The sequence below is a fragment of the Podarcis liolepis genome (assembly GCF_965112155.1).
Source record: "Podarcis liolepis genome assembly, chromosome: 13".
Classification (NCBI taxonomy): domain Eukaryota; kingdom Metazoa; phylum Chordata; class Lepidosauria; order Squamata; family Lacertidae; genus Podarcis; species Podarcis liolepis.
In genome coordinates this window covers 18,130,187-18,156,339 of record NC_139573.1, presented here as the reverse complement: position 1 = coordinate 18,156,339, position 26,153 = coordinate 18,130,187, and the positions used below count along the sequence as shown (strand labels likewise).

Genomic DNA, 26,153 nt, shown 5'->3' with positions numbered 1-26,153 from the left:
GAAAAATAGGTAGACAAATGGACACAGAGATAGCCTGGAAGAAAGATAGATGTGCAGCTAAAACAATAAGTAGGTAGGTCAGAAAAGAGCAAGGTTCTGCTGTCTCGCTTTCTCTGAAGGCCCGGGGGGACGTTAAGAAGTTCTCCTGGACACCCTACCCTCGGCCATCTCTCCATGGAGCCACCAACAACCAACCTTTCATTGTGGGTGCCCCTGGGCAACGGGACTGTGTCGGAGGGAGGTGAGTCAGCCGCAGCCCTGGGAGCTGTGCTGAGCCTGATGTGTGCCACCGGTGTGGCGGGAAACCTCTACGCCTTGGCCGTGGTGCGGGCATCACCCTCAGCTTCCTCGCTCCGTGTCCACTTGGTCAACCTGGCCTTGGCCGACCTGCTGTACCTGTCGACGGCCCCCTTCATTGTCCACAATGGGCTGGTGAAGGACTGGCTTTTCGGCGAGGCCGGCTGCCGGGTTCTCCTCAGCCTGGACCTCCTCACCATGCATGCCAGCATCTTCCTGCTCACCCTGATGAGCTGCGAGCGCTACGCTGCCGTGGCCCACCCCTTCCAGGCCGCAAGGCGTGCGCGGCGCTGCCGACGACCTCTGGCCCTGGCCATCTGGCTCCTGTCCTTTGCCCTGGCCTTGCCCATGATGGTGATGATCCACCAGGAGGAGCGGGCAGTGGGGGACGGCGTGCCCGTCCGGCGTCTCTGCTCCCCAACCTGGAGTGAGGAGCAGTACAGGGTCTACCTGAGCGTCCTGTTCAGCACCAGCATCGTGGCTCCCGGCATCATCATCGGGTCCCTCTACTGGCGCTTGGCCAGGACTTATTGGGTGTCGCAGACGCGCGGCGGGTTGGGCCGCTCTCCAAAGAACCGGGTCTTCCTCCTCATCCTCGTCATTGTGCTGGCCTTTTGGGCTTGCTATTTGCCCTTCTGGGTCTGGCAGCTCCTGCCTCTTTACTGCCAGCAGGCTGCCCACCTCCCCGTCCACACAGAGATCTCCATCAACCACCTGGTGACTTGCTTGACTTACGGCAACAGCTGCATCAACCCCTTCCTCTACACCTTGCTGACGCGCAACTACCGTGAGTACCTGCGCGCCCGCCAAAGGGGGTCATCACGCACTTCCCTGCGATGCTTCCAGAACAGAGAGAGACCTCAAGGAGAAGGCCAGGAGGTCATCTGAGCCGAGGCAGGTAAGGAATGAAAGGCACCTGAAAAACACAGGGAGCTTCCTTATTGCTGAGTCAGAATGTTGGTCCATCAAGCTCAGGGCTGTCTCCTAGGGATGGGAGAGGATTTTTATTCCATTTGCACCAGCGTGGTGCAGTGGTTGGAGTGTAGGACTAGGACCTGGGAGACAGACCTGGGTTCAAATCCCCACTCGGCCGACCTCCCAGGCTTGTTGTGTAGATAAGATGGGGAGGGGTTGAACCTTGGAGAAAAGAAGTGGGATAGAAATGCAATAAACAAAGAAAAGTAAAAGACATTTAAATATGGTTCAATTAAATTTGCACTCTCCAAAACAATATGAGAACCGAAACCCAGCCATCCTTCAAATGCCACACTTATCTGAATTTTGCAATGGGGTTTCTCAACTAATGTTTGCAACAACAACAAAAAGCATATGTTATGGGAAAGTCTGCATTAGAATTGATATATTAGTGAAAACAGCATGCAGTGATTCATTGTATTAGGATAAATTCCTAGCAACAACATATCCATTAGTCAAAACAGCATAAAAGTGTGATTATTAGGAGAAATTCACTTTAAAATGCTGAAGAATTTTCATGATTTCTTTTTTTAAAGAAAATACACAAATTGCCGAAGAAATGTGGATAACCAAATTTACAAATGGGAAAAATGAAGAACTGACATAGACCAATATCTCTTATTGTCTACAATGGCTGGGAGAAGCTCTTTTGGATTTTAGGCAGCAGGAATTCCCAGCCCGACCTGGAGATGCCAGGAATTGAACCGGGGACCTTCTGGCATGCAAAGCAGATGCCCAACCACTCAGCTACGAGGAAGGCCCAGATGAATGTTGAGCATTGCCTTTATGTCTGAAGCCACGCTGCAGGGTGCAATGCTTTGGAAACTCAGACTGCCGCGCGGCTTATTGAGAGTCATTATAGGGCCTTGTTTTCTTTTCAACAGAAACTTTGATCCCCAGCATGTGTTAAGAGTTGGGTCACTCACCGAACAACTTCCTTACTAAGTGGATGGAATGGGGGTGGGGTTGATGTTACGTGCAACGTGGGCAGTTGGGAGGGTGTGCCGAATTCTTGCTCTGCTCACATCTCACCCCCTAAATCACCTCCTCAGTCATTTTTCTCCTGGTGGCCATCAGAAGAGTCCCCTGCCCCTCTTCCAGAAGCAAAAACGACAGGAGAGAAGGAATTTTGCAGTTATGGGGGGTTCAGCCATACGTTTCCCCGAACCTTGGAGCCACAGTGGTACCTCTGGTTACGTACTTAATTCGTTCCGGAGGTCCGTACTTAACCTGAAACTGTTCTTAACCTGAAGCACCACTTTAGCTAATGGGGCCTCCTGCTGCTGCCGTGCCGTCTGAGCACAGTTTCTGTTCTCATCCTGAAGCAAAGTTCTTAACCTGAAGCACTATTTCTGGGTTAGCGGAGTCTGTAACCTGAAGCGTATGTAACCTGAAGCATATGTAACCTGAAGCGTATGTAACCTGAAGCGTATGTAACCCGAGGTACCACTGTATTTGTAAAGCTGTGAGGCTTCCTGCTACTTTCAGAGCATATGAAGTTGAGGGCAACGGAGACAAAGCGTGATCCATGAGCAGTAGAGGGTTCATTTGTGCTGGGCATCCAGATCAGCGTGATTTGGCCTCATTCCTCACTCTGGAACTTTGTCGTCCACAAAGTTTGGCTGGCCATCAAGGTGATGGCTTGGAAGAGGTTGGGCTGCCTTCACATTTAGCTGCACCTTGAGAACTGCAGGTTCTGTTTAAAATGAACCAAGCTTCTAGCCTTTATCATTGGACAACTCGCCGAGTCATTTAGTAATTTGCAGAAATGTGAATTATCTAGCAAGGATTCTTCCCCCACCTCCTCCCGAATCTGGAAGAGGTGGCAAATTGCAGGCGAACGTGGCTTTTACATCTCATGCAAGTTTCACAGCAGAGCAACAACTGATAACCACATGATGCTTAGCCATCCTGCTCTACTTTATCCTCAGGCCTCTGGGCAGATTAATGAGAAAAGACAGCAGAGAAAAGAGGGGCAGCTATTAATTAAAAAGCAAAACACAACCTTAAAAGATTTTTTTGGGCAAAAGCTTCTCCCTGTAAACTGGTACAGTTTACCTGGGAGTAAATCCCACTGATAGAAGTGGGACTTGTTTCTGAGAAAATGCAGACAGGATAGTTCTGTAAATTACTAACCTTTCTTCAGTAGCAAAATCTACTGAATGAAAATCTAAGTCCATAACGATAATATGAAGTCCTCAAACACCTTCTATTACAGTTTTTAAAGCACAGTGCACAGGAATAGGTGAGAGGGTGATATTTTTTCCACAGAATATGCTTGACTGAGAGCTTAAGGGATAGATCTCCTTTGAACTTAAAAGTATAAAGATATTTAGAATTAGGCAATATTAACAGACAGGTTTTTTCTGAACTTACACCACTGGAAAGAGATTATATTTTGGTCAGCTATATATGAATTTTAAATATATTGGATTCCATGTCTTAAAACATTTTTTCAGTATTTTGGTTCAGTTTGATATGGTTATTATTTTTAAAGAATCTAATTTAACTGACACTAGCTTTTTGCTCTCTAGTATTTTTTTTTAATTAAATGGATATATTACTATTGTAACCCTTGGACATTAACAGTGAAAACCTACAATTTTTCTTTAAGTCCTTCTGTATTTAATGGAGATAACTCCCAGGGAAATAATTATTAACCGTTGACCGGGATATACCGTATTTTTCACCCTATAGGACACACTTTTTCCCCTCCAAAAATGAAGGGGAAATTTGGGTGCGTCCTATGGGGCGAATGCAGGCTTTTGCTGAAGCTTGGAGAGCAAGAGGGGTCGGTGCGCACCGACCCCTCTCGCTCTCCAGGCTTCAGGAAGACATCCGCAGCGTGGGGAGCCTTGCAGGAGTTCCCCGCAGGGCTCCCCACGCTGCGGATAGCAGCCTGCCGCCCAGCGCGAGGGGCGCCCTGAAGCAGAGCGCCCCCCGCGCCCGGCAGACATCCGCAGCGTGGGGAGCCTTGCAGGAGTTCCCCGCAAAGCTCCCCACGCTGCGGATAGCAGCCTGCCGCCCGGCGGGCGGGCGGGGCGCCCTGATGCAGAGTGCCCCTCACGCCGGGCAGACATGGGCCAGCCCCACAAGCTCGGGGGACAGCAAGGAGGCGCAGCGCCGCCATCCCGCTGTTCCTCGACCTGGTTCGGTTTCCCCGACCTGCTTTTGGGGGGGGAATAAAGGGGGAAAAAATTCCCTTTATTTCCCCCCCAAAAAACTAGGTGCCTCCTATGGGACGGAGCGTCCTATGGGACGAAAAATACGGTAATTTTCATATATTTAGTTTAATGTCAGTATTTTAAGCATCACACTATTTTACTCTACATTAATCCGCAGGAGGCTCCTGTTTGCATCTCATGGCAGCAGTTTCTACCTTTGGCACTTGACACCTTGTAAACTTGCTAAGATGTATAATAACTGTTGGAGATGTGGAGAACCTGTAGGGAATACTTTACATACGTGGTGGACATGCAGGGGGAGTAAACCATTTTGGAGTGATATTTATCTGGAACTTAAAAGAATTTCAAAAGTGAATATTCCAAAAAAAACCCCATCAACCTGAATCATTCTTATTAGGTATTACCGGTTTGCATATCACCCCCCCAAAATAAGGAAAATCTTTCTGTATGCCACCTCAGCTGTGAGGGTTATAAGAGCTACACATTGGAAAAGCAGATACGTACCCACCAGATCTGATTCGATACAAAAACTAACAGAGTATGCAGAGTTAGACTACTTATCAAAAAGAATCAAAGATAAATCTAAACAGGAGTTTGTCTCAAACTGGAATTGTTTTAAGGAATACTTGAAGAATAATTGCTGCGATCTGAAAATGGTAACGGCCTTTAAGTAGTTTCTGTGGATAACAAATTTAAAAGGAAAACTGATAAGAAAATATTATAAATAAAAAGACAATGGACAAATATAGGCAATAAGTTTATTAGTACAAAATGGAAGAGACGGGAAGTCATTCATTTATGAGGAATATTATGGTTTTAAGATTACATTTTTTTCTTTTTTGTGTGTACAGTAATACTTGTCGATCTATGATAATAATAATTACGAACATACTCTGAAAACAGGAATATGTATAATTGTAAGATGTAAAGTTATGATGTAAAGATATACTTCTGAGTATATAAGTAATAAAGGAAATAATAAAGGAAATAAATAATAATAAAGTAATAAAGGAAAAACTTAAAAAAAAGAAAAAGAAGGAAAAAAAAGAATTAGGGAGCAGAGATTCGGTTCAGTTCAAATTTAAAGGTGAATCTAGCTAACTTGCATTTTTCAAAACAATAAGCAAAACAAAACACAGCCATCCTTCAAAATTCGCATTCTCTGAATGATGCGATGCAGTTCTCCAGCCAAGTAATGTGTACCAAAATGCATATACTAAAGTATGCATAAAATGCATATATAAGTGAAATATGCTTTGCAAAAATGTGCATATTAGGTCAAATTGCACACCAAAATGTGTACACTAAAAGAAATGCACACTAGAACTTTCATGAGGATTAAAAAAGGAATTTGCAATCTGATGTAGAAATGTGAACTGAACTTCTCATATGGAAAAACGAGAAACAGAGAGAGAGAGAGAGAGAGAGAGAGAGAGAGAGAGAGAGAGAGAGAGAAATTGACACACAGTATTTACCCACCCTGACTTGGAATAGAGGAGGTGAATTGCCCTTTTTCAACTTTTACTTTTTAAAAAGTATTGGGTCATTGCAACAGACAGGACTGGATCAGTTCTTAGAACCCAGCCGGTCTTCTTCTCTATCACAAATCATGTGCTGAATAAAATAACCTCACTTCCAGAGTCAGCTTAATATCATTTGTTGTCCCAAGAAGTTGCAGTTGTTGCAGTTGTTGCTGTTGTTGTTGTTACCACCTGCCCTGTGCCAGACGTTGTCAAGGCAAATTATAGCAATATAAAATACACCAGTAAAAACAGTTTAGTAGTGAATTTAATTTGTTTTAAACTGTTTTTAATGCTGTTTATATTATATATATATGTATTCCCCTTTGGGTGCAACAAAATTACGGGGAAGGAAAAGGACTTCAAGAAATTAAATTATTTTCCTGTTGCTTCAGTCTTAGACTTCCCTGGAATTATTGAAAAACCAGTCTTTTTTTTCAACCAGATAAATAGGAATACAAGGAGAGCAAACATTTACCAGTAATCTTTCTGGGCCTTTATATTGATGGATTAAATCCACCCTCCCTTGCAAAGGATCCTGGGGCTCCTTCCCACTCGTCTATAGAAATGTCCTATTGCAGAAACAGCAAAAAAGCAATCTCCGAATTGAGTTTTCACACTACTGTACTCCAAATTCAGCTACGTTCCACTCTGACTTTAAAATGAGGAACACATCCAGCATTTGCTCTGAAGTTAAAACTGAAGTCGTGCAGATTTATTGTAAGCGTAAGCTTCTCAAATAATGTACCGGTACCTGTTTCCCCAAACCTCTAAATCCCTAAGTTCATTTAATTTGAGATGTGGGGACTGAACTAGGGACCTTATGCATGCAAAAGCACATAGAATCATAGAATCATAGAATCAGAGTTGGAAGAGACCACAAGGGCCATCGAGTCCAACCCCCTGCCAAGCAGGAAACACCATCAGAGCACTCCTGACATATGGTTGTCAAGCCTCTGCTTAAAGACCTCCAAAGAAGGAGACTCCACCACACTCCTTGGCAGCAAATTCCACTGTCGAACAGCTCTTACTGTCAGGTTCTACCTCTTACTGTCTATGTTCTACCTAGGTTGACCAGATGACCTGCTTTTATAGGAAGCAGTGCTCTATTTGATGAAGTCCTCCATTTAAAGCAGGGGTCAGCAGCCTTTTTCAATCGTCGGCCAGTCCACTGTCCCTCAGACCATGTGGAGGGCTGGACTATATTTGGGGGGGTGAACGAATTTCTATGCCCCACAAATAACCCAGAGATGCATTTTAAATAAAAGCACACATTCTACTCATGTAAAGAAATGCTGATTCCCAGACTTCCGTGGGCCGGATGTAGAAGGTGATAGGGCCACATCCGGCCCCCAGGCCTTAGGTTGCCTACCCCTAATTTAAAGGGACTTTGAAAGTGGTGCCCTACAGCTGTTTTGAACTACAACTCCCATCAGCTCCAGCCAGCAGGCCCAACACCTGAGCATCATGGTAGTTGTAGTCCAAAGCGAATGGATTCTTGGCTAGCCCCCAGTTAGCTGCTGGACAGGCAGGCATACGGGTCACCTAGCCAGTCTTCTCCATTATGGTGTTGCCTATTTCAATTTCAATTACAGTGATTATTAGCATATGCAAATTTTATGTAAATCACTGTCCTCTTCCCTGTCTTTGTATGTGTGATGCATTGCCTGGGTTTTTTTTGGGGGGGGGGGGAGATGCGCTCTCCCTCCCTCTGCCACCGACCATGGAAAAAAACAGGCAGCAGGAGTTCCATTTCTGTTTACAGCTCAGCCAGCCGGACCACAGGTTCTCCACCCCTGACTTAAAGATTACAGGGACATCAAAGGCTTCCTGGCCTTCTTCTGCTTTCTTGTTCTTTCGTCCACAGGTCTCCAGACTGTTAATCCATTGCAGAAACAGTGTGGACTTCGGAAGAGAAACTGCACATAGGAAAACCCTTCAAATCCCAGGGCTGCATCTCAAGAGTCGCAAGCGAGGGTTGCTGGGTTGTTGCTGTTTATGCATTGGGTCTCTGTTCGCCGTACGGCAGGTGGAAAAGCAACAGGTGTACGTTTCTTGAGAAGTGTGATTTCCCTGCCCTTGCAAGGCCTCAGCTCCACAAGTTCTTCCTATCTGTTGCAAAGGCACATTTGTGTCTTCTGCCTCTATTCACACTGAGACAAACTTTTAACATGATCAGAGGCATGTTTCCCTAAAGAACAAATTAATAACTGTTGCAAACAAAAATTGCCCTTTTCCCTTATGGGGTATCCGAGAGCCCATATAGAGTCCTTACGTACGTTCCCTATTGGTAGGAGAAAATAACAGAGGCCAACCAGAGAATATTGAGAAGCAAAGCAGCTAGTAAGCTTGATCTTTATTGATCTGTTGCAACAGGGTGCTCCCCTCACACGCAGGAAAGGAGGAGGGACCCAGAACAATGGCGCGCAAGGCCTTATAAAGACTTTTGAAATTGCCACCCTGTAGATCAAGACCACCCCCAGATACATCATACATACATCACAGAAAAGGTGGTCTAAAACAGAAATTTGAATGTTTTTCCTGTTTGCCAGGTTATCTAATTGCCTTTCCTGATAGTCTGTCACCCATTAAAATGCTGATTACTCAATTCCTGAGACAATGGGAAGGCTCCCTGACCCTCCGCCCCCTACTTGCAGGGAAAACATTTGGTCAATTTGGGAATCAAAATGGCTTCAGGTCATTCTTCCTGTGCTGATCTATGTATGTGCTTGGTTGGTACACTTATGAACATTACCATATATCTAAGACCTCAAAATTCCTATCACATAACGAACGAAGAGAAGTATTTCTTGCTGTTCTTTCCCATTTTGTTTTCAGATTTTTTATTATAAAAAACTTGGCTGTATATTTATGCACAGAATCATCCAATGTGTACATTTATTTGTATATGCCCCTCTATATTCCTTGGTTATTCTTTGCAGTTAGCAGCTGTATTCTGAAAATGGGTCCTGTTTCATTCCTCCTCTGACTTGCACCTCACAGCCTCATTTGTCTGCTTGTGAACAGGGGGAATAATAGCACAGAATCACTGTGGAGTTGGAAGGGACCCCATTGTGGAGTTAGAAGGGACCCCCTGCATTTCAGGGGGTCTGAAGGGACCCTTCAGACCCCCTGAAATGCAGGAATCTTTTACCCAACATGGGGCTCGAACCCATGACCTTGAGATTCAGTCTCATGCTTTACTGAATGAACTATCCCAGGCTGTGATGCTTTTACATTTAAACATACAATCATGCAACTTCATAAAAATAAATAAATTGTGCTGACAGTACAGTCCACAAAAAAGACCCTAAGAACAAATGTTTGAAAACAGCACCTGTGAACTAGAGGAAGTGAAGGAAGGAGGGCAGAAGAGATGGAATCTGTCCCTGTGGGTTGTTCCGTGGTAAGATGGAGGAGATGGCAAATTCACAGTACATTAACATCTTTAGGCATGCTTTATGGAGTCAGGATACAGCAAGGAGGAGGGCAGAAGAGGGGGCAAGCTGCCCTATAATTTTGGGGACGAGCAGGGACTGCTGGGTTATGGGCAAGGGCCCAGGATCTCTGGTTTCCGTTTGTGGACCTCCAACAAATTTGCTGCGCCACTTCATTTTACAGCTAGAAGGCATGGCATATTTAAGCTCCCTTCATTTCACCTGTTATTCAGGGAAAGGCTTGCGTTCTGCTTCATCACTAACAAAGCATCCGAAACAGTCACATTTTCAGTCCATTTAAATAAAAAAACACCACATACACACTTCTCTCTCTCTCTCTCTCTCTCTCTCTCTCTCTCTCTCACACACACACACACACACACACACACAAACCCCACACTGGATGTTGCTGCATCCCTAAGGTCTTGCTCACAAGCTGCTCTTATGTGACTGTTTTGCTTTTCCCTGCCTGCACAACATTCCGCCACGCCAGATGTTAATGTTTTGGTGCCATTTTCCCACAAGGAAAAGGAGGTGAAACAGAAAATGGTGCTGAGACTGATGCTATACTAAAAGTGGCGGGGGGGGGGGAGGGAGAGAAAACAGGGCTGGAGAAGAATTGGACAGTCTGTAGATGGCCGGCCAGATCGCTTTCTATGATTTCATGTTGCAGCTTCCTGGTTTTGAACTCCCCCCCACTTTGCAGACTGGCGTTCATCTTCTGCGGACACAATTTCTGGGTTGCAACAAAGCTGTCAGTCTATAAGGTTCCACCAGACTCTTTCATCTTCTTTGCTCCTGGGGTTGGTTGGGAATCCTTTTGGAACAAGCTCCCATTAAAATAATCTTCATCAACATCTTGGCATTTTCCATACTACAGATGGGTGTTTTGACTTTCATTTCCCGTCAGCATAAAATAAAATACTTGGAGACTTCGTTTGCTTTTACCTAGCAGAAACCACAACATTTCCCTGCCATGGGATGATTTCCAAGTCAAAGTTGTTTCCCCCCCCCCAAACCTTTGAAGCTGTGGAATTTCCACCCACCCATCTATAACAGCTGCAGGAAAGAGATGTACGTTACAGCAAGTAGGAGAATTATGACTCAGAGTCAGGTTTTCGGGTTTGAATTTTAAAGGGTCAATGAAATGTGGAGCCCTAAAACTGCAGGCCATTTTCCTGTTCCCCAAACCCTATTTAAAAGTCAATTTCATTTTAGATAGATTGTGGGGGATGGAGGTCAAACGACCTTCCTTTCTTTGTATTCATCAAAATTGTGGTTTACCAAAAACATATAATAAAACATAAAAAGTATTGATAAAAGAAGTTTAAAACACGTATTGATCAAAAGCAACATGGAACTTCTACATGTCTGAATAGGCTTGCCTAAACCAAAATGTTTTAAGGCTAGGGCTGTCATACGTCCGGATTTCCCCAGACATTAACAGGATTTCAAAGAAGGAATTGGATGTCTGGGGGGAAATTCTGAAAGGCAGAATCTTAGGCAAGTCACATTTTTTGTAAACAGCTTTTGGGGTGTCCTAGTTTTTGAAATATTTAAGCAGGCACTGGAAAGAGTGGAACGAGCATTATGCAGCATGTGTAACAATGCCAGTTGTGCAGGTTGAAGCAATTGAGTGGGCATATATGGGGTTAGGTGATCCTGCAAGTAAAGTGGTCCCAAGCTGTTAAGGGCTTTATATACAACCAGTGCAGATCTCTGAGCAGAGGCGTTCTATGCTGGCATGTGCAATCTCACTACCTGCCGGCGATGGTGCTACAGCATTCTCCACTAAGTGCAGCTTAGATTCATAGAATTGGAAGGGACCTCCGAGGGTCATCTAGTCCAACCCCCTGAAATGCTGGAATCTCGACTAAAGGGTCCGTGACAGATGGCCATCCAAACTCTGCTTAAAAACAGGATCGAGTACAAGGGAAGCCCCACACAGAGTGCATTGTAGTAACCCAATCACCTGAACTGCTTATCATCATGATATGTACATACATGAAAGTTTCACATGACAACTAAACAGGCCCATACATGCTAACACCTGCCTGTCACACAAGACTGGATCCATGGGCCCACCTTCAGAGCACACTTCCCACATACCCCAGTCTGAAGTAAAGGTAAAGGGACCCCTGACCGTTAGGTCCAGTCGTGGCCGACTCTGGGGTTGCAGCGCTCATCTCGCTTTATTGGCCAAGGGAGCTGGAGTACAGCTTCTGGGTCATGTGGCCAGCATGACTAAGCCGCTTCTGGTGAACCAGAGCAGCGCACGGAAACACAGTTTCCCTTCCCGCCGGAGCGGTACCTATTTATCTACTTGCACTTTGACATGCTTTCAAACTGCTAGGTTGGCAGGAGCAGGGATCGAGCAACGGGAGTTCACCCCGTCGTGGGGATTCGAACCACCGACCTTCTGATCGGCAAGTCCTAGTCTCTTTGGTTTAACCCACAGCACCACCCGCGTCCCCTGCAGTCTGCAGTGCTCCCCCCAAAAAACACTATCCTTGTGCATCATTTCCCCATAGACAGAGGTACTCTGCCTTAAACACCTTTATAGCAGCCATAAATCCAACAGGTGCAGATGCCCTGCTGAAGAAACAGTGATTAGATGGAGAATCAGTTCGGACATTGAGAACAGGAACAGCTGCCCTCTGGTGGGCAAGGTGAGTTATAGCAGCAACAGAGCTGGCCTTCCTTTGCTGCTTGCGCCCCCCAGAACAGCTGCTGCATTAATTATTGGACAGCGCCATATCCACACTATTTGTTGCATTTTAAACGTGTGGTTTTTTAAAAAGCAACCCAAAAAACTTTCGAGTTAAGTGCTTGCTCACTTTACTGAATATGCATTCATGTACCTGTTGAAGACGTAACAATCCCAGACATGACTACTGCTGGCTCTGCTGCAGTACTCCATATTTGAATGATGCCCACCTCTCCTGTGGCTGGACTGCATTTCTCCAGTTTGGGAGGAGCTAAAGGGGGAAATAGCCTCTTCTTCCTCCTGGCCCACCAGCTGAAATCCAATGATGTCTGACAGTGTAGAGAAGAATCTTAACTGTTACATCCCTGGCAAGCTGTTGTTAGGTCTGTGGTTCAAACCTGCTTACAACCCAATCTGTTTTCACTAAAAAAAAACATACCCTTATAATCAGGCGGTGTATATGTTGCAATTACACAACAGCAGAAAAAAGGTGCAGAATGAGATTGGCCACGGCATTCAGCTCCCTTCCTTTTCATTCTACCCACCCACCCAACAACCAAGTTTCTTGTGTTTTTAAAGATACATTTAATCCTGTGGGTGGTGAATATCAGCAGCGCACACAGTTGCTGCATAAGATTTATAGCAGCCAGGGACGGTGGGGAGTTCAGTGCCCCTCCTTGCCCTGCCCCGTTCCAAGCACCACCAGCAAAACAAATGAAGCAAAACCAAGATAAACCATGCACATTTGCATAATTTTATTCAGGTTGCAGAATCCACCTTTTTGCCGTTGCAGAATTTTCGTCATGTGAGCTGAATGCAATAGTTCCTTCCATTCAGCCTGAGAGGAACAGAAAGTAAAGAAACTAAGAGGAGGTGACGTTTTGCCCCTTTGTGGGAAGAGATTTGCTTTTCCTGTTTGTTTAAACATCATGCAAACTAGCTATATTTACACTTTCCTTCCTTCCTTTCACTCGTTGCCCTTAATGGTTTAGACCGGGAATGGGGAACTTGCGGCCCTCAGTATGTTGCTGGACTACAACTCCCATCACCCCTGACAGCTATGTTCCCCTGGGGCTGTGGGGAGCTGGACTCCAGCAACATCTGGAAGGCCACAGGTTCCCCATTGCTGGCATGAATCTTGCTTCCTCAGTTGGACCGGCCGCTCACACAAAATGGCCGCCAGATGTCATTTAACGACTGATCCCTCTTCACAGGGAATTCTGGAGCTCTTTGAAGGGTTCAGGGGTTTCCAATCAGCCCTCAGCGCCCTTCACAAACTGCAGCTCCCAGAATCCTTTGGGGGGAGCCATGACTGTTTAAAGTGGTATCAGAGTACTTTAAATGTATGGTGTGGATGTGACCTCAGAATAGAGAGGACAATGATGCGAGGACAGAAATGCCAGGCGGTCCTCTTCCAAAAAAGCTTCGATGAGGGCAGAAATGCTCCCACTCGCCCAGAGTCCTGGGCCACAAAGCTGTTTTTAGTAACTCTGAGGGGGAAAACAGCCCAAACCATCTCATAGGACAATAGGGAAGATAAAAGGGCGGTAACTAACGCCCAAAAGACCTGCCCTGAGTTTCTTGGAGGGACAGCAGAATAAATGTAACAGAAAAATAAGCAAACTTTCTCAAACGTTTTCCCAATTTTACAAAAGATAGTTTTGACTATCACTGACCCCGCCCCCCTCAACAAGCTCATGTTGTCCAAGAACAGAAGACCATGGTACATTTGACAGGCTCCTACTGGGAACAAAGTAAGGCCTGAAGCCCTGAGTTCAAGTTCAGAGGACAACGGCCAGCTTCAATGTCTGTCACTTCTCTGTTGGGTTCTCCTTAACATCCGGGAAACAAAACTGGCTCACGGATGAAGTTGAGGACTTGCTGGTTAGAATTTCAGGCTTTGAAATGGGAGTCTCACACAGGCTAAATATAAAGTTTCAGGTGTTACATAATTCAGTCAGGGACTGAATTCAGATAGCTGAAATTTAAAGATAAGAATCAGAAGTCTGAAATTAGAAATTATAAAATTAACCAGGGCATGACGACAAAGATTAGTGATGCTCAGAGAACGAGACAAGAATCTACGAGGTTTGCTCCCTTGGGAAAAATCCCAGAAACAGCATGAAGACCATTTTAGATTTTAGAGAAGGGGACAGAAATTGAAGCTGCGGGGCCATCAGTTTGCAAAGGGTGATTCTGTAAACACCATTAGAGGTTCAAAATCTGTTTCCTGTTTGCATGAAGGCCAGGCCTCAGAGTCAGGATGCAGAAGGCTATACTCAGGGTCAGATTGAAGGGGCAAAGTTTAAGACGAAAGGTCAGGATCAGGTCAGCCCAAGTCCACTGGTCTGTATTCTTAGAAAGGGATCTCCTGTTTAGATGTAGGAAACAGAGACCAAGGAAGGAAGGTCCTTTGGTGCTCGGAGAAGGCCAGATATGGGGGAAGGACTTCCTGCTCCCCCCCCTCTCCCCTTCCTCACAGGGTCAGGGAGCAAGGTGAGTACGCTGGTGTTTGGAGAAAGCGGAACTCCACCGGAACGACTTCCCGCAGGCGCCGCAGACGTACGGGCGGGTGCCGGCATGCTGGTGCTGGTGCTCAGCCAGGTTGCCGCGCTGCCGGAAGCTCTTGCCGCAGACGGGGCAGCGGTACGGCCTCTCGGCTGTATGAACTCGCCGGTGCTTGACCAGGTGCGAGTTTTGGGTGAAGGATTTGCCACAGGAGGCGCAGGCGTAGGGCCTCTCGCCGGTGTGCGTCCGCTGGTGCTGGATAAGGTTGGAGCTCTGCCGGAAGCCTTTGCCGCACTCGGTGCACCGGAAAGGGCGGGCGCCTGTGTGTGTGGCCTGGTGCTTGGCTAGGTAGGAGCCCAGGGCGAAAGCCTTGCCGCAGATCGCGCAGCAGTGCGCCTTGCCTGGGGCGTGCGTGCGACGGTGCTCCGCCAAGTTGGAGCTTTGGCTAAAGATTTTGCCGCAGTCGGGGCACTTGAACGGCTTCTCACCGGTGTGTGTCACCTGATGGCGCAGGAGCTTTGAGCTCTGGGCAAAGCCCTTGCCACAATCGGGGCATTTGTAGGGACGCTCCGCCGGGTGGCAGCTGCGGCAGTGCTCAGTGAGTCGGCAGCGCCACACGAAGGTCTCGCCGCACTGAGGACACCGGGCCGGAGGGTCGCGTTGGTGCTGCCGCAGCCCCGAAAGCAACACAAAGCCCTTGCCGCACGCCGGGCACCGGAATGGCCTCTCCTCGCCCAAGTGGCGCCGCTGGTGCCTCCCCAGCTTGCCGCTGTCTGGAAAACGTTCACCGCACGTCGGGCAGCGGTAGGCATCGTCGTCTGACATGTGGGTGCGCTCGTGCGCCGCCAGCGTGGCAAATAGCGCAAAGGACTTGCCGCACACGGCGCAGGAGTACAGCTTGTCTAAGGCGGCCTCTGTCGTGTGGCTCAGCTGGTGAATCGCAAGCTCCGAGTCACTAGGAAACGTTTCGCCACACTGGTGGCAGGAGTGGGATCTTTCATCCGCCCCATGGCTCACTTTATGCACCAGGAGATCACTGCTGTCTGGGAAGCAAGTGCTGCAGATGGTACATTTATAAGGCTTCTCTTCTGCCTCCTCATCTCCTTTGCCAGCATGACTTACTTGGTGAAGGGCCAACTCATCACGATCAAGGAAGGTTTTCCCACACTGGGGGCAGGGAAACGATTCCACATCCAGGTGGGTTGTCTGGTGTGCGGCCAAAGCAGTGGCCTCGGCAAAGTGGGCCCCACACTCTGGACACTCAAAGGGATTCTGCTTCCCATTGCGGGTGCTGTGGGGCTCCTCCAAGTCAGAGCTATCGGGGAAGTTCTCTCCTCCTTGGTGGCAGAAGTGGGATAACTCTCCAAGGTGTAGTCTCTGATGTATCTGGAGGGCAGAGTTTTCAGAGAAGCAAGCATAACAGTCAGAGCATTTGTGTGGCTTCTCTTCCACACTGTGACTTGCCACGTGGGCGTCTAATTCTGACTGGTCAGGGAAGGTTTCCCCACACTGATGGCAGCAGTGCACAACTTCACTCAGATGGATCTTTTGATGCTGACTCAGCTCAGAACTCTGCCCGAAGCCTTCCCCACACTCAGAGCACATAAAGGGTTTCTCTTCCTCCTCCTCTGCACAGTCATTTTGCTGCCCACCTGCATCTGAGCCCTCAAGCGAAGCATATTCATTTTGCTGCCTGCCCGGATCTGCGGCTGGCAGCGGAGTAGGGCAGGGCACTTCCGCAGCGGCATTCCCCCAGCCACTGCCGTTGGCGCGATGGTTGCGCACGTGCTTGGCCAGGTCTGAGCTGACGCCGAAGCAGCGGCCGCACTCCCTGCACAGGTAGGGCTTTTCGCCGGTGTGGGTCCGCCGGTGCGTGACGAGGGTGGACTTGCGCCCAAACCGCTTCCCGCAGTCGGGGCAGGCGTGGGGGCGCTCGCCCGAGTGTGTGCGCAAGTGGTGCGCCAGCGTGGAGCTCTGCGAGAAACGGGCCCCGCACTGGTGGCACCGGAAAGGCTTCTCCCCCGTGTGCACCCGCTGGTGCTCCGCGAGCGTAGAGCCCCGGGCAAAGCACTTCCCGCACTCGCCGCAGGCGTGGGGGCGGCGCCCGCCGTGCGCCTTGAGGTGCTCCGCCAGCGAGGAGCTCCAGCTGAAGCCGCGGCCGCATTCGGGGCACCGGAACGGGCGCTCCCCGGTGTGGATCCTCTGGTGCTTCACCAGGTTTGAGCTCTGGGCAAAGCCCTTGCCACACTCTGAGCAGCGGAACGGCCGAGGGTCTGTGGAGATGGAGGCCTCCGCGTCCTTCTCTCCGGACGCTGCTTGGCCCCAGTCCCAGCTCTCCAGGCAAGTCGAGGCCCCTTGCTCCTCAGCACCCTCCACCATTTCCTCCTCTTCCTCACTTGGTGTGTCAGAGCCTGGTGGGAGAAAGGAAGATCGTGAAGAAGTGCTGTGCTGGATCAGGCCTATTGTCACAGGAGTGTGTAGGCAAGTGAGGCTACAGGGAACCAGGCAAAGGGGGCTTCTCAGTAGTGGCGCCCTCCCTGTGGAACGCCCTCCCTTCAGGTGTCAAGGAAATAAATCTGATTTTTAGAAGACACCTGAAGGCAGCCCTGCTTAGGGAAGTTTTTAATGTATGCTGTTTTATTGTGTTTTTAATACTCTGTTGGGAGCCACCCAGAGTGGCTGGGGAAACCCAGTCAGATGGACGGGGTATAAATAAATTGTTGTTGTTGTTGTTGGGCGGGGTATAAACAAATTGTTGTTGTTGTTACACAGTTCAAAGTTGGAGTTAGTTCTTTATTAGCAAAAACACGACCCTCACAGACTTGGCTGAGTGTCAGGTCTAATGGGGACAGCCAGTGGCGGAGGAAGAGGAGTGCGGGGGGGAGCGCACCGCCCCCAGCAGTGCAATCCCGGTGGGGTGCCATCGCAGCTGCCCCCCTGCCTACGCTGGGTGCCACGCCCCCGCAGGCAGCATGCCACGCCCCCAGAACGTGTGCCAGCCCTGCACCCGCCTGCTCTCTCCCCCCCCCCCCCGGTGCTGGAGCATGAATTTCTGCCACCGGGGACAGCAACTCATCGCCCACCCTATGGGAGGGGTTTTGTCTCCATGGAGCAGTTGCTGAGACTGAAGATCCCTGCCTCCCCGCAGCTTCCTAGGTCCCCTCCTCACCAGGCCTTTTTTCTAGCAATCAGAAACTGTGCCTGCATGCAGCCAACCTCTCCTCCGCCCTTTTCATGCCTCGTCTGGTTCTGGGAGACTAGCGGACAGCTGCATATTCCTGCACTGCAGGGGGTTTTGAACTAGGCAATCCTCAGGGTTCCTTCCAACTCTACAGCTTTATGATGCTATGAAAATCAAGCATATAACAAAATCACCGCAGGCCTAAGACCAACCAGCCCAAAGTCACCCCTGTGAGCGTCCTGGCCATGTAGGGATGTAGAGCTTGGTTTCCCCAAAGTCCAAAGTTCTAACCGCTAGACCGCATTGTCCCCTCCGTGCAAGCAAGCCATTGCCACTTACCTGCATTGACCACTGTCAGCTCCTGCCTCTCTCCCGGCTCCGGCAGCTGCATCTCCTCCCCATGCTCCATCCAGGGGAAATGTGGTTTGACGACTGCGAACCTAAAGGACAAGCCATTTAGACGGGGCAACCTTACAGAACCTTCCTCACACAAATCTCACATGCCCATTAAAAATAAATAAAAACCCAAGGGTTGGGGTGGCCCAAAAGTCCTTTAGGTTTTTTCACAAACTGGATGTTCGCACTGAAATATGGGTTCCCTGAGCCTGTGAATCAAATACCTACATTGACCAGAAGAACACCGGTCATTTTCTCCTAAGTGACTCTCCTTTCTGTATTGCACAAATGATGCCTAGATCAACCACCCCAAACACTGCAATGGGCAGGCGAGGCCTTAGTGGTGGTGTCTTCACAGGGCCCTGCCTGGTTGCTGGTGGCCCATGACGGAGCCTTTTTGGTGGTGGCCCCATGTTTGTGGAATGAGGGGAGGTGCCCAGGGAATTGGGAGAGGCCAATCTTCCTTGGGCACGCAGTTCTACAACCACCACCACCTGCCAAGACCAGAGTTATTGCAAAAGGGCCACATCGAAGTCTCAAGCACCACATGGACATCAGAGCATATGCAACCCCAGGACTGTTAAGTGTCACACAGCCTGGTCTTGCACATGTTTCCCCAGAAGAAAGACCCAGCTGAGTTCACTCACTCCCAGGTAAGTGGGCAAAGAATTGAGCAGCCCTCTTTGGGTTTATAAAGGTAAGGAAAGGAAAAGGAGAAAGAAAGCGGATGGTACTTTGGGACGCTGGGATCGTCCTCCTCCAGAGGAAAGGGTCCATTGTTTTCAGCATCCCCTGGGAAGTCTGGGTAGGGTACCGATTCCATCTGCATGGGAGAGAAGAGAGTGTCAGTAGATGGGGACAAAGCGGGGTGAGGCTCCCACACTGCTAGCTCTGGCCTGGATAAAGATTTTGCCAGATAAGGTAGTAAAGGGGTCCTCCTGTAGAGGTCTGAGGCTGTAGAAGCAGCATCCCTCTCTGACCCCTACAGACACAGGGATGAGAGAGGGAAGGGCAAGCCAGCAGGCAGGCATTTCACACCCACACCATAACTGTTAAGAGTCACGGCTTCTCCCACAAAAAATCCTGGGAATTGTAGCTTGGCATAAAGGCGAATCAGAGCTCGCCCTTCAGGGTTGTTGTGAGAATGACGCATGTATGCAGAGGGTAAGATAAAACAATGTAAATCACACCTACAAAAAACAAGTCTCCAAGTCAGACTCTTTGGTCATACCAAGACCACTCGTGCACCATACCTTTAAACGACTCTTGTATCACTCTTTTTTGGGCTCCCACCCCCCCAAAAAAAGAATCATGGGAACTGTAGTTTGTCAAGGCTGCTGGCCTCGCAGAACTACATGTCCCAGCACCCTAGACAAACTACAGTTCCCAGGATTCTCCAGGACTGTTAAGGTGGCATTGGCGTGTTCTGAATGTATGGCGTGACCCCGGGGGGAATCTTGTGGCGGAACCGAAGCTGGGAAGGAAAACTGAGCTCGGTTAGGTTTACGGTGCCACGCGCATGCCCCAGGGACACGCACATCCCGCAGGTCCGCTCGGGGCCTAAAGGGAGCCTCCCCCTCTCTGCAAAAGATCGCGCTTGGGAAGGATCGGGGCCATATCCTTACACCTTCCTCTTCGCATCTCGGAACCGCAGGTCCTTCCCTACAGAAATCTCGAGGTCTCCGTAGCCTTCTTGTACCTCCCAAATTCTTGCTTTTAGCTGGGCTCCCTCATCTCCGCATGCCAGGGCAGGGGGAGCGCGCTCTCCATAAACCCAACATCACGCAGCCCCGGCCAGAGCGCACAAGCGCAGCAGCTTCGGGGCGCGCCTTCCGCGAGGGCCCCCTTTCCCGATCCCCGGGCCTGGAGACCTGAGCCTCGTTGCCAGCCCCCCTCCTTTGCCAGGATCTTTGTCCCTTCTCCCGCCCCCGGGGCAGCGTACGGCCTGCCCTTCTCCAAGGTCCCTTGGTATTGTGCGCAGCCGGGTGCCTTCCGGCGAAGGCTCCCCCTTTCCTCCCCAGCCCCTCACCCGCGCTGCGCTGCCACCCCTTACCGTCTCCATAGCCCCCCTGCACGGCTCGCAGCACGCGAGGGGTTAAGCCCGGCAGACAATGCACCACCGCCAGGCCCAGCTCCGCCTCCTCCAGCCCGCCTGGCCCTCCCGCTTGGCTCCGCTCCCCCCTTCCCTTCTCCGGCGCACCAGGAGTACTAGCAGCCAGTAGAGACCGCAGATCTCGTGCGCGTGCCGCCTTCTGACCTCCCCCCACATCTCCCCCCAGGCAGGGACGAGAGCTGATGGGGGGGGCGGTTGTCAGGGGTGGAATCACACTCCCCGCCCCAAACCCCATGGCAGAAGCCGAAGGGCTCCGTGGATGAGTCGTGGCGTGCGTTGTAGTAAAATGACCTTGGGTAATTCATTTCTTCACCCACGCGTTGTCTGTCAGCCAGCCAGCCTGGCTGGATCAGATTATGTCTGTAGGGCAGAAATATTGTTTCATTTGTCCCACGAGAATAGAGGACAACGGGGGAAGACCTACTTGGCATTCCCCAGTGGGGAAAGGGTTAGAAAATAAATTACCCCAAAGACATTGTGTATTAGGAAAGGAGTGTCAATTGCTTAATAGGCGCCACCCCAAATATGCTTTCAGTGACAGGAAGGACATAGTGCCCCCAGAGCATGTCAAGTCAAGGCGAAATTGTCTTTGAACACGTGCAGAGACCCTAAACAATCTTTTAAACATTTTATTCCGGAATTTACTGCCACACCATGTTCCGGAGGGCATTAGCTTTTTTTTAAAAAAAATATTTTTTATTGAATGGTTTTATGTTACAAAAAACAATACAGCCATACTACCACTAAATATAATTAAGAAATAAAAATTACATACATCGATATTTAGTTTGTTATCTGGAGGGCATTAGCTTAGGTGGTTTACACGCACTCAGAAGTCTCACGGAGTTGTTTAAGATTGGGTGGCTGTCTGTAGGCAATGAACAACCTCTACTGAACAATGACAGTTCTCTTTCTCAAGCTCTGGGAGGAAGACCTTTCATTGCCTACAGACAGCCACCCAATCTTAAACAACTCCTAACCCACAATAATACTACAACCAGACTTAACGCGGACACTGGCACCAGAGCCTGCAATAAACCCAGATGCCAACTTTGCTGCCACATACACCCGGACAACACCATCACTGGCCCCAACAACATCACACATACCATCTCGGGACTATTTAATTGCTCATCGTCTAACATTGTGTATGCCATCAAATGCCAACAGTGTCCTTCAGCTCTCTATATTGGACAAACAGGCCAAACCTTACGCCAAAGAATAAACGGACATAAATCTGACATCAAGAATCACAAAACAGAGAAACCAGTAGGAGAACACTTCAATCTCCCAGGACATTCTATACAAGATCTCAAAGTAGCTGTTTTACTACAAAGGAATTTCAGAAATAGACTGGAAAGAGAAGCTGCTGAATTGCAACTCATTACCAAACTTAAAACCATGGAGAGACCTGGTCTGAACAGAGACATTGGATTCTTATCTCATTATACATGACTAAGCCATTTCTCACCTTCTCACCCCTTGCCTTTTCCTGTGAGACCTATTACAGTCGTTAAGAGTCGTCAACAGGCTCATCTCAGCTATCTGCCAATCTCCCATTCCCACCACCCTTCTGAGTAATACCCCTCCCCACCTTCTCACTATATAGAAGGATCTGGCAACTTCTGTTTCAGTGTATCTGAAGAAGTGTGCATGCACACGAAAGCTCATACCAAGAACTAACTTAGTTGGTCTTTAAGGTGCTACTGGAAGGAACTTTTTTATTTTGACCAAGAACTAACTTAGTTGGTCTTTAAGGTGCTACTGGAAGGAATTTTTTTATTTTGACTATGGCAGACCAACACGGCTACCTATCTGTAATGGGGAAAAAATAGTAACATATTTGGCACGAAATTTTGCAGGAGAGGATTTTGAGGTGGATTTGTACGGCCATTTCCCCCTAGCTCTGGTGACACTTAACATGAAACAAGGCAGTATTTGTTAGCATGTTGCACACCTCATAGGGGAAAAATGGAAAAGTGAATCAGGCCATTGGTCCGTCTCGCTCAATACTGTCAACACGGATTGCGGGAGCTCTCCAGGGTTTCAGGCAGGGGCCTCTCCCAGGAGTACCTGAGATGCCAGGACTTGAACCTGGTACCACCCCCCTTGGTAAATAAGACTCCCCACTTCCTTCTCAGCCGGAATTCTGGCTTCCCTCCCTAACCCCTTCCGAGAATCCAGTTGCAGATTTTGTCTCCTGACGGGGCTCCTGTGCTATTCAGCAGGCGTAGGGATATGACTTTTCTCCGGCCTAGAGAGACAGCGGTGCAGCAGCAGTGCAGGGCTGGCTCCCACTCCGCAGAGGGAGCACGAGGTGCGCCAGGCGCAACGAGGAGGGCTTTTCGCACTGTGAGCAGCATCGCTCAGGACCTTTCAGACCACATTCTGACATTGTTACCCCGCTGATGCCCCGCCCGAAGCAAAAGGTTGGAGACCCCTCCTCGATCCCCCCCCCCGCCCTTCCTGATTGGAAAACAGGCTGTCCTTTTGTCCAGGGAGGAAAGGGTTATGCAGGCGGGGCGCGGGCGCGCGGCGCAGGGAAGTTTCCGGTCCCCGCCAGAGCTTCCGGGAGAGCATAGGGAGCAGCAGCAGCAGCAGAAACGTTTGGGTGAGAAGCTGGGGGGCTGCAAATGAAAGAGGGGGATGGGGGGGGGATCCCGTGGCTGAGCATCGATTGTTTGCAGGCAGTTGCATCATTTGAAGCCGCTTCCTTGGCAAAAGCGCTGCGTGTATCGCACCGACCCCCAAATTCAGCATAAGTTGCAAGCATAAATTGCAACTCGGGTCGTGCTTTAGGCTTGCATCTGGCTGGCTGCAGTGAGAGCAGGGATGGTAGGCAACTAAGTTTTGCTCAGGAGTAGGCCTGTTGAAATGAACGCGCCCTAGCTTCGTCATGCCCATTAATTTCACTGGGTCTGCCTTAAGTAAAACTTAGACGGCAGAGCCACACCATACGTTTAAAGCACGCGGCATCTCAAAAAAACAAACCCGGGAGTTGTAGTTTTACCCTTGCAAAGCTGCAGTTCCCAGCACCCTTAACTCCGGGGATTCTTAGGGGTGGGAGCCATGAGCTGTAAACGTGTGTTGCATGTGCTTTACATGTATGACGTGTGTGTATAGGACAAATACCTTCCATGATGCTAGACTAGATGGGTCATTCGCCTGATCTGTCATGATCCTACTGCCAGTACATTTCACTGAGTCCCCCTGAGTTCTTGTTTTTACCACTCTTCATCTGAGGATCACAGGGCGGTATGGTCCAATATGGAACAGGGATGTGGGAAAACACATATCCACACTATATACCAGGATTGGGAAACCTGTGGCTCTCCGGATATTGCACTCCAGTTCCCTTCAGCCCTCAGCCAATGTGATCAATGGCCAGAGATTATGGTTACAGTTCAGCAACCTATGGAGGTTCCCCCTCCTTGCTATACATAATTTTATAAATTGCTATCAAAGCTCTCTAAATTCTTTGGCTACGGCTTCCTCATTCCATTTCCATTCCGGAGAGGAGCTTTGCTAAGTACTCCTAGTTTTATGGAGGTTGTGTTTAATATTTTCTATTACTCCAGTTACCCCACTGCTACAGAACTGCCTGCCCTTTGTTTGATGCTTTTAATATCTAAAATAAGAAACTGGCCAGGAAGTCATGCCTCTTAAAATCCCATAATATTTTACTGCTACCGGAGGGAAATGGTAGCAAAATGGGATGGAAATGTCGGAATGGAAAACTCATGCAATTTCCTTGTAGGAGATTCTTTGAGCAGATGCTGCTAAGAACCCACAGCGAGCCTTCAGCATCATGTGCAAGTGAAGATCCAGTTAGAGAGAAAAAAAGATCCTATGTACTTTTGAGCATAATTTCAGGCACCCCTGAAGGTACAAAAACATTCCAGTGCCTGGATTTAGGGATAGCAGTACACCCAAGGTGTATATTGTTCATCTGAATGTGTATCAGAACCTTTTCAGCATTATGAAAGATGATTATTCACTCTGATCCTGGGGATAATATTGAGCTGGAAATGTTTGTATGATTTTTGTGGGCGTGTGTATGTTCATGTTTGAATTGCCTCTTGAATCTTTTCTCCTCCCCAGCTTTTCTCTGCTCAAGCGAGCCCCCTTCCATCCTGCCCACCCCCCTTGCCATGAAGAAAACCCTACGCAAAAACCAAGGCGAGCGTTACCGCCTGAAATTCCGGCGCCTGCGCCGTGCGGCCAAAGTGCTGGTTTACGAGAACGCAGCTCTGTGCGACGAGATTGCCAGGCTCGAGGCGAAATACCTGCGTGTCCGGGAAGAGCGCCGGTTCCTGCTCGCTCGCCTGTTGCAAGCGCAAGCCCTGGCGGAAGACGAGCCTCCTCTGCCGGCCGTCGCTTCCGCTTCGCAGCCCTCGCCGGATGAGCCGGCTGCCCGCAAGCCCCGCCGAGAACGCAAAGGCAAAGAGAACGGCCGGGCCTCCAAGCGCAGGGCGGCCCCCGATCTCAGCGTCCGCCGGCTGGTTCCGCCGCTTCCCTTGGATCCTTCCGGGCGGCCGGTTTTACCCATTGCGTTGGGTCCACTGACCGTCTACAGCTTGGGGGAAATTGTTCCCGACCGCCCAGGCTTCCACACGGAGACGGCCATCTATCCCGTCGGTTACTGCAGCACCAGGATCTTCGCCAGCACCCGCAGACCAGTCCACCGCTGCCTCTACACCTGCCAGATCAAGGACGGCGGTGGCGGGCCGCACTTTGAGATTGCCCCTGAGGACGAGCCGGGCTGCGTGGTCGCTGGCTCCACTCCCGACGCCTGCCATGCTCAGCTTCTTGAGGCTGTGGGAGCAGCGCAGCTGGAGCCAGCAGGGGCCGAGTTCTTTGGCCTCTCCCACCCGGCCATTCAGCACCTCATCCAGAGCTGCCCAGGAGCTCGCAAGTGCACCGGGTACCGCTGGCTGCGCTTTGAGGTGTGCCGCCAAGCGGATGGCCCCCCTCCTGAGGGGTTGCCCTCAGGAAACCCTGGGACTGACTATGAGGCTTTCCAAAGCCAAGGCCTGGCTGGGCCTGTGGGCCTGGACTTCCCCACCGCCACCCCTTCCCCACCGAGCGGCAACGGATATGCAGAACTTTTTCTGCCCTGCGCTCCCTCAGGAGGGTCCCCCATCCCCCAAAGCCCAGAGAGTGACACTGACTGAATTGGGCCGGAGGCCACAGGCCGGAGCTGTCCATTATTCCACCTGAGTTTTCTAGTAGCTGCAACTGCACAGATGTCATAAACTGCTAGTTCTGCTTTGAAGGGTCTGCTTTGAAGCTGGTGCTATCTCTTTTATTATTCATGGGCATCAGTTTGCATGGAGACTCCCTAACAGGGGTAGCCAATGTGGTGCCCTGCAGATGCAGTTGGACTACAGCTCCCATCAGTCTGAGCTAGTATGGCCAATGATCAGGCATGATGGGAACTGCAGTCTTTACAGCTCCTGGAGGGCACTGTGTTGGCTATTTCTCCCCTGGAGTAGCCATGTATTTACATTCACACACACTATTGAAATAAGTACTTCAAGTGATTGCTTGTCAATTTTCTTCTTTCGGTGTTTCTACTTTAATGAAAATCACTGTCACTAATGGTTGAGGGTTTCCTTGGGTCGAGTCAGAGCAGAATTAGGCCAGTATTGGCAGGATCATGTGGGCATGCTTAACTCTCTACAAAGAGACATCGGAGGAGGAGCTGATGGCGACAGAACAAAGCATTGTGACAGGTTCTTCTACTTTCTTGGGCCTGTATGATAAGAGGCTTGTGTACAGGACTCATCAGTGAAATCTGTTTGTAATAAAGCTGTTTGAAATTTTGCCCCTGC

General features: G+C 49.3%; 3 protein-coding genes across 8 annotated transcripts; 2 read left to right on the top strand and 1 right to left on the bottom strand.

Moving 5' to 3' along the window:
• LOC310691923 (urotensin-2 receptor-like) lies at nt 1-8,105 on the top strand. The gene is made up of 2 exons (XM_083472195.1): nt 1-1,195; nt 7,845-8,105. The coding sequence occupies exon 1, from the start codon at nt 175-177 to the stop codon at nt 1,183-1,185; it is 1,011 nt and encodes a 336-aa protein (XP_083328321.1). The 5' UTR covers nt 1-174; the 3' UTR covers nt 1,186-1,195; nt 7,845-8,105.
• Nucleotides 8,106-12,855: 4,750 nt separating this feature from the next.
• Nucleotides 12,856-21,157, bottom strand: LOC310691531 (uncharacterized protein). 4 transcript variants are annotated; one of them, XM_083471391.1, is made up of 4 exons: nt 20,611-21,157; nt 18,941-19,029; nt 18,150-18,250; nt 12,856-17,040 (listed from the first exon to the last, which is right to left on the bottom strand). In XM_083471391.1, the coding sequence occupies exons 2-4, from the start codon at nt 19,027-19,029 to the stop codon at nt 14,606-14,608; spliced, it is 2,625 nt and encodes an 874-aa protein (XP_083327517.1). In that variant the 5' UTR covers nt 20,611-21,157; the 3' UTR covers nt 12,856-14,605. The 4 variants fall into 4 exon arrangements, with proteins under 4 accessions (XP_083327517.1, XP_083327514.1, XP_083327515.1 ...); XM_083471388.1 differs by lacking the exon at nt 20,611-21,157 and adding an exon at nt 20,260-20,604; XM_083471389.1 differs by lacking the exon at nt 20,611-21,157 and adding an exon at nt 19,832-20,069.
• Nucleotides 19,051-26,145, top strand: TBRG1 (transforming growth factor beta regulator 1). Of its 3 annotated transcripts, none has more exons than XM_083471394.1 (2): nt 19,051-19,884; nt 24,421-26,145. In XM_083471394.1, the coding sequence occupies exon 2, from the start codon at nt 24,471-24,473 to the stop codon at nt 25,491-25,493; it is 1,023 nt and encodes a 340-aa protein (XP_083327520.1). In that variant the 5' UTR covers nt 19,051-19,884; nt 24,421-24,470; the 3' UTR covers nt 25,494-26,145. The 3 variants fall into 3 exon arrangements, with proteins under 3 accessions (XP_083327520.1, XP_083327519.1, XP_083327518.1); XM_083471393.1 differs by lacking the exon at nt 19,051-19,884 and adding an exon at nt 22,148-22,748; XM_083471392.1 differs by lacking the exon at nt 19,051-19,884 and adding an exon at nt 22,803-22,930.
• The last annotated feature ends 8 nt before the right edge of the window (nt 26,146-26,153 follow it).

Excerpts from the sequence above, each read along its gene's own strand:
- LOC310691531 (XM_083471388.1), bottom strand. Across the intron at positions 18,251-18,940 it reads GACGATCCCAGCGTCCCAAA|GTTCGCAGTCGTCAAACCAC; the intron begins GTACCATCCGCT and ends CTTGTCCTTTAG. Across the intron at positions 17,041-18,149 it reads GCTGACAGTGGTCAATGCAG|GCTCTGACACACCAAGTGAG; the intron begins GTAAGTGGCAAT and ends TTCTCCCACCAG.
- TBRG1 (XM_083471392.1), top strand. The coding sequence starts at position 22,831 with ATGCAGGCGGGGCGCGGGCGCGCGGCGCAGGGAAGTTTCCGGTCCCCG. Across the intron at positions 22,931-24,420 it reads GCAGCAGCAGAAACGTTTGG|CTTTTCTCTGCTCAAGCGAG; the intron begins GTGAGAAGCTGG and ends TCTCCTCCCCAG.
- LOC310691923 (XM_083472195.1), top strand. The coding sequence starts at position 175 with ATGGAGCCACCAACAACCAACCTTTCATTGTGGGTGCCCCTGGGCAAC.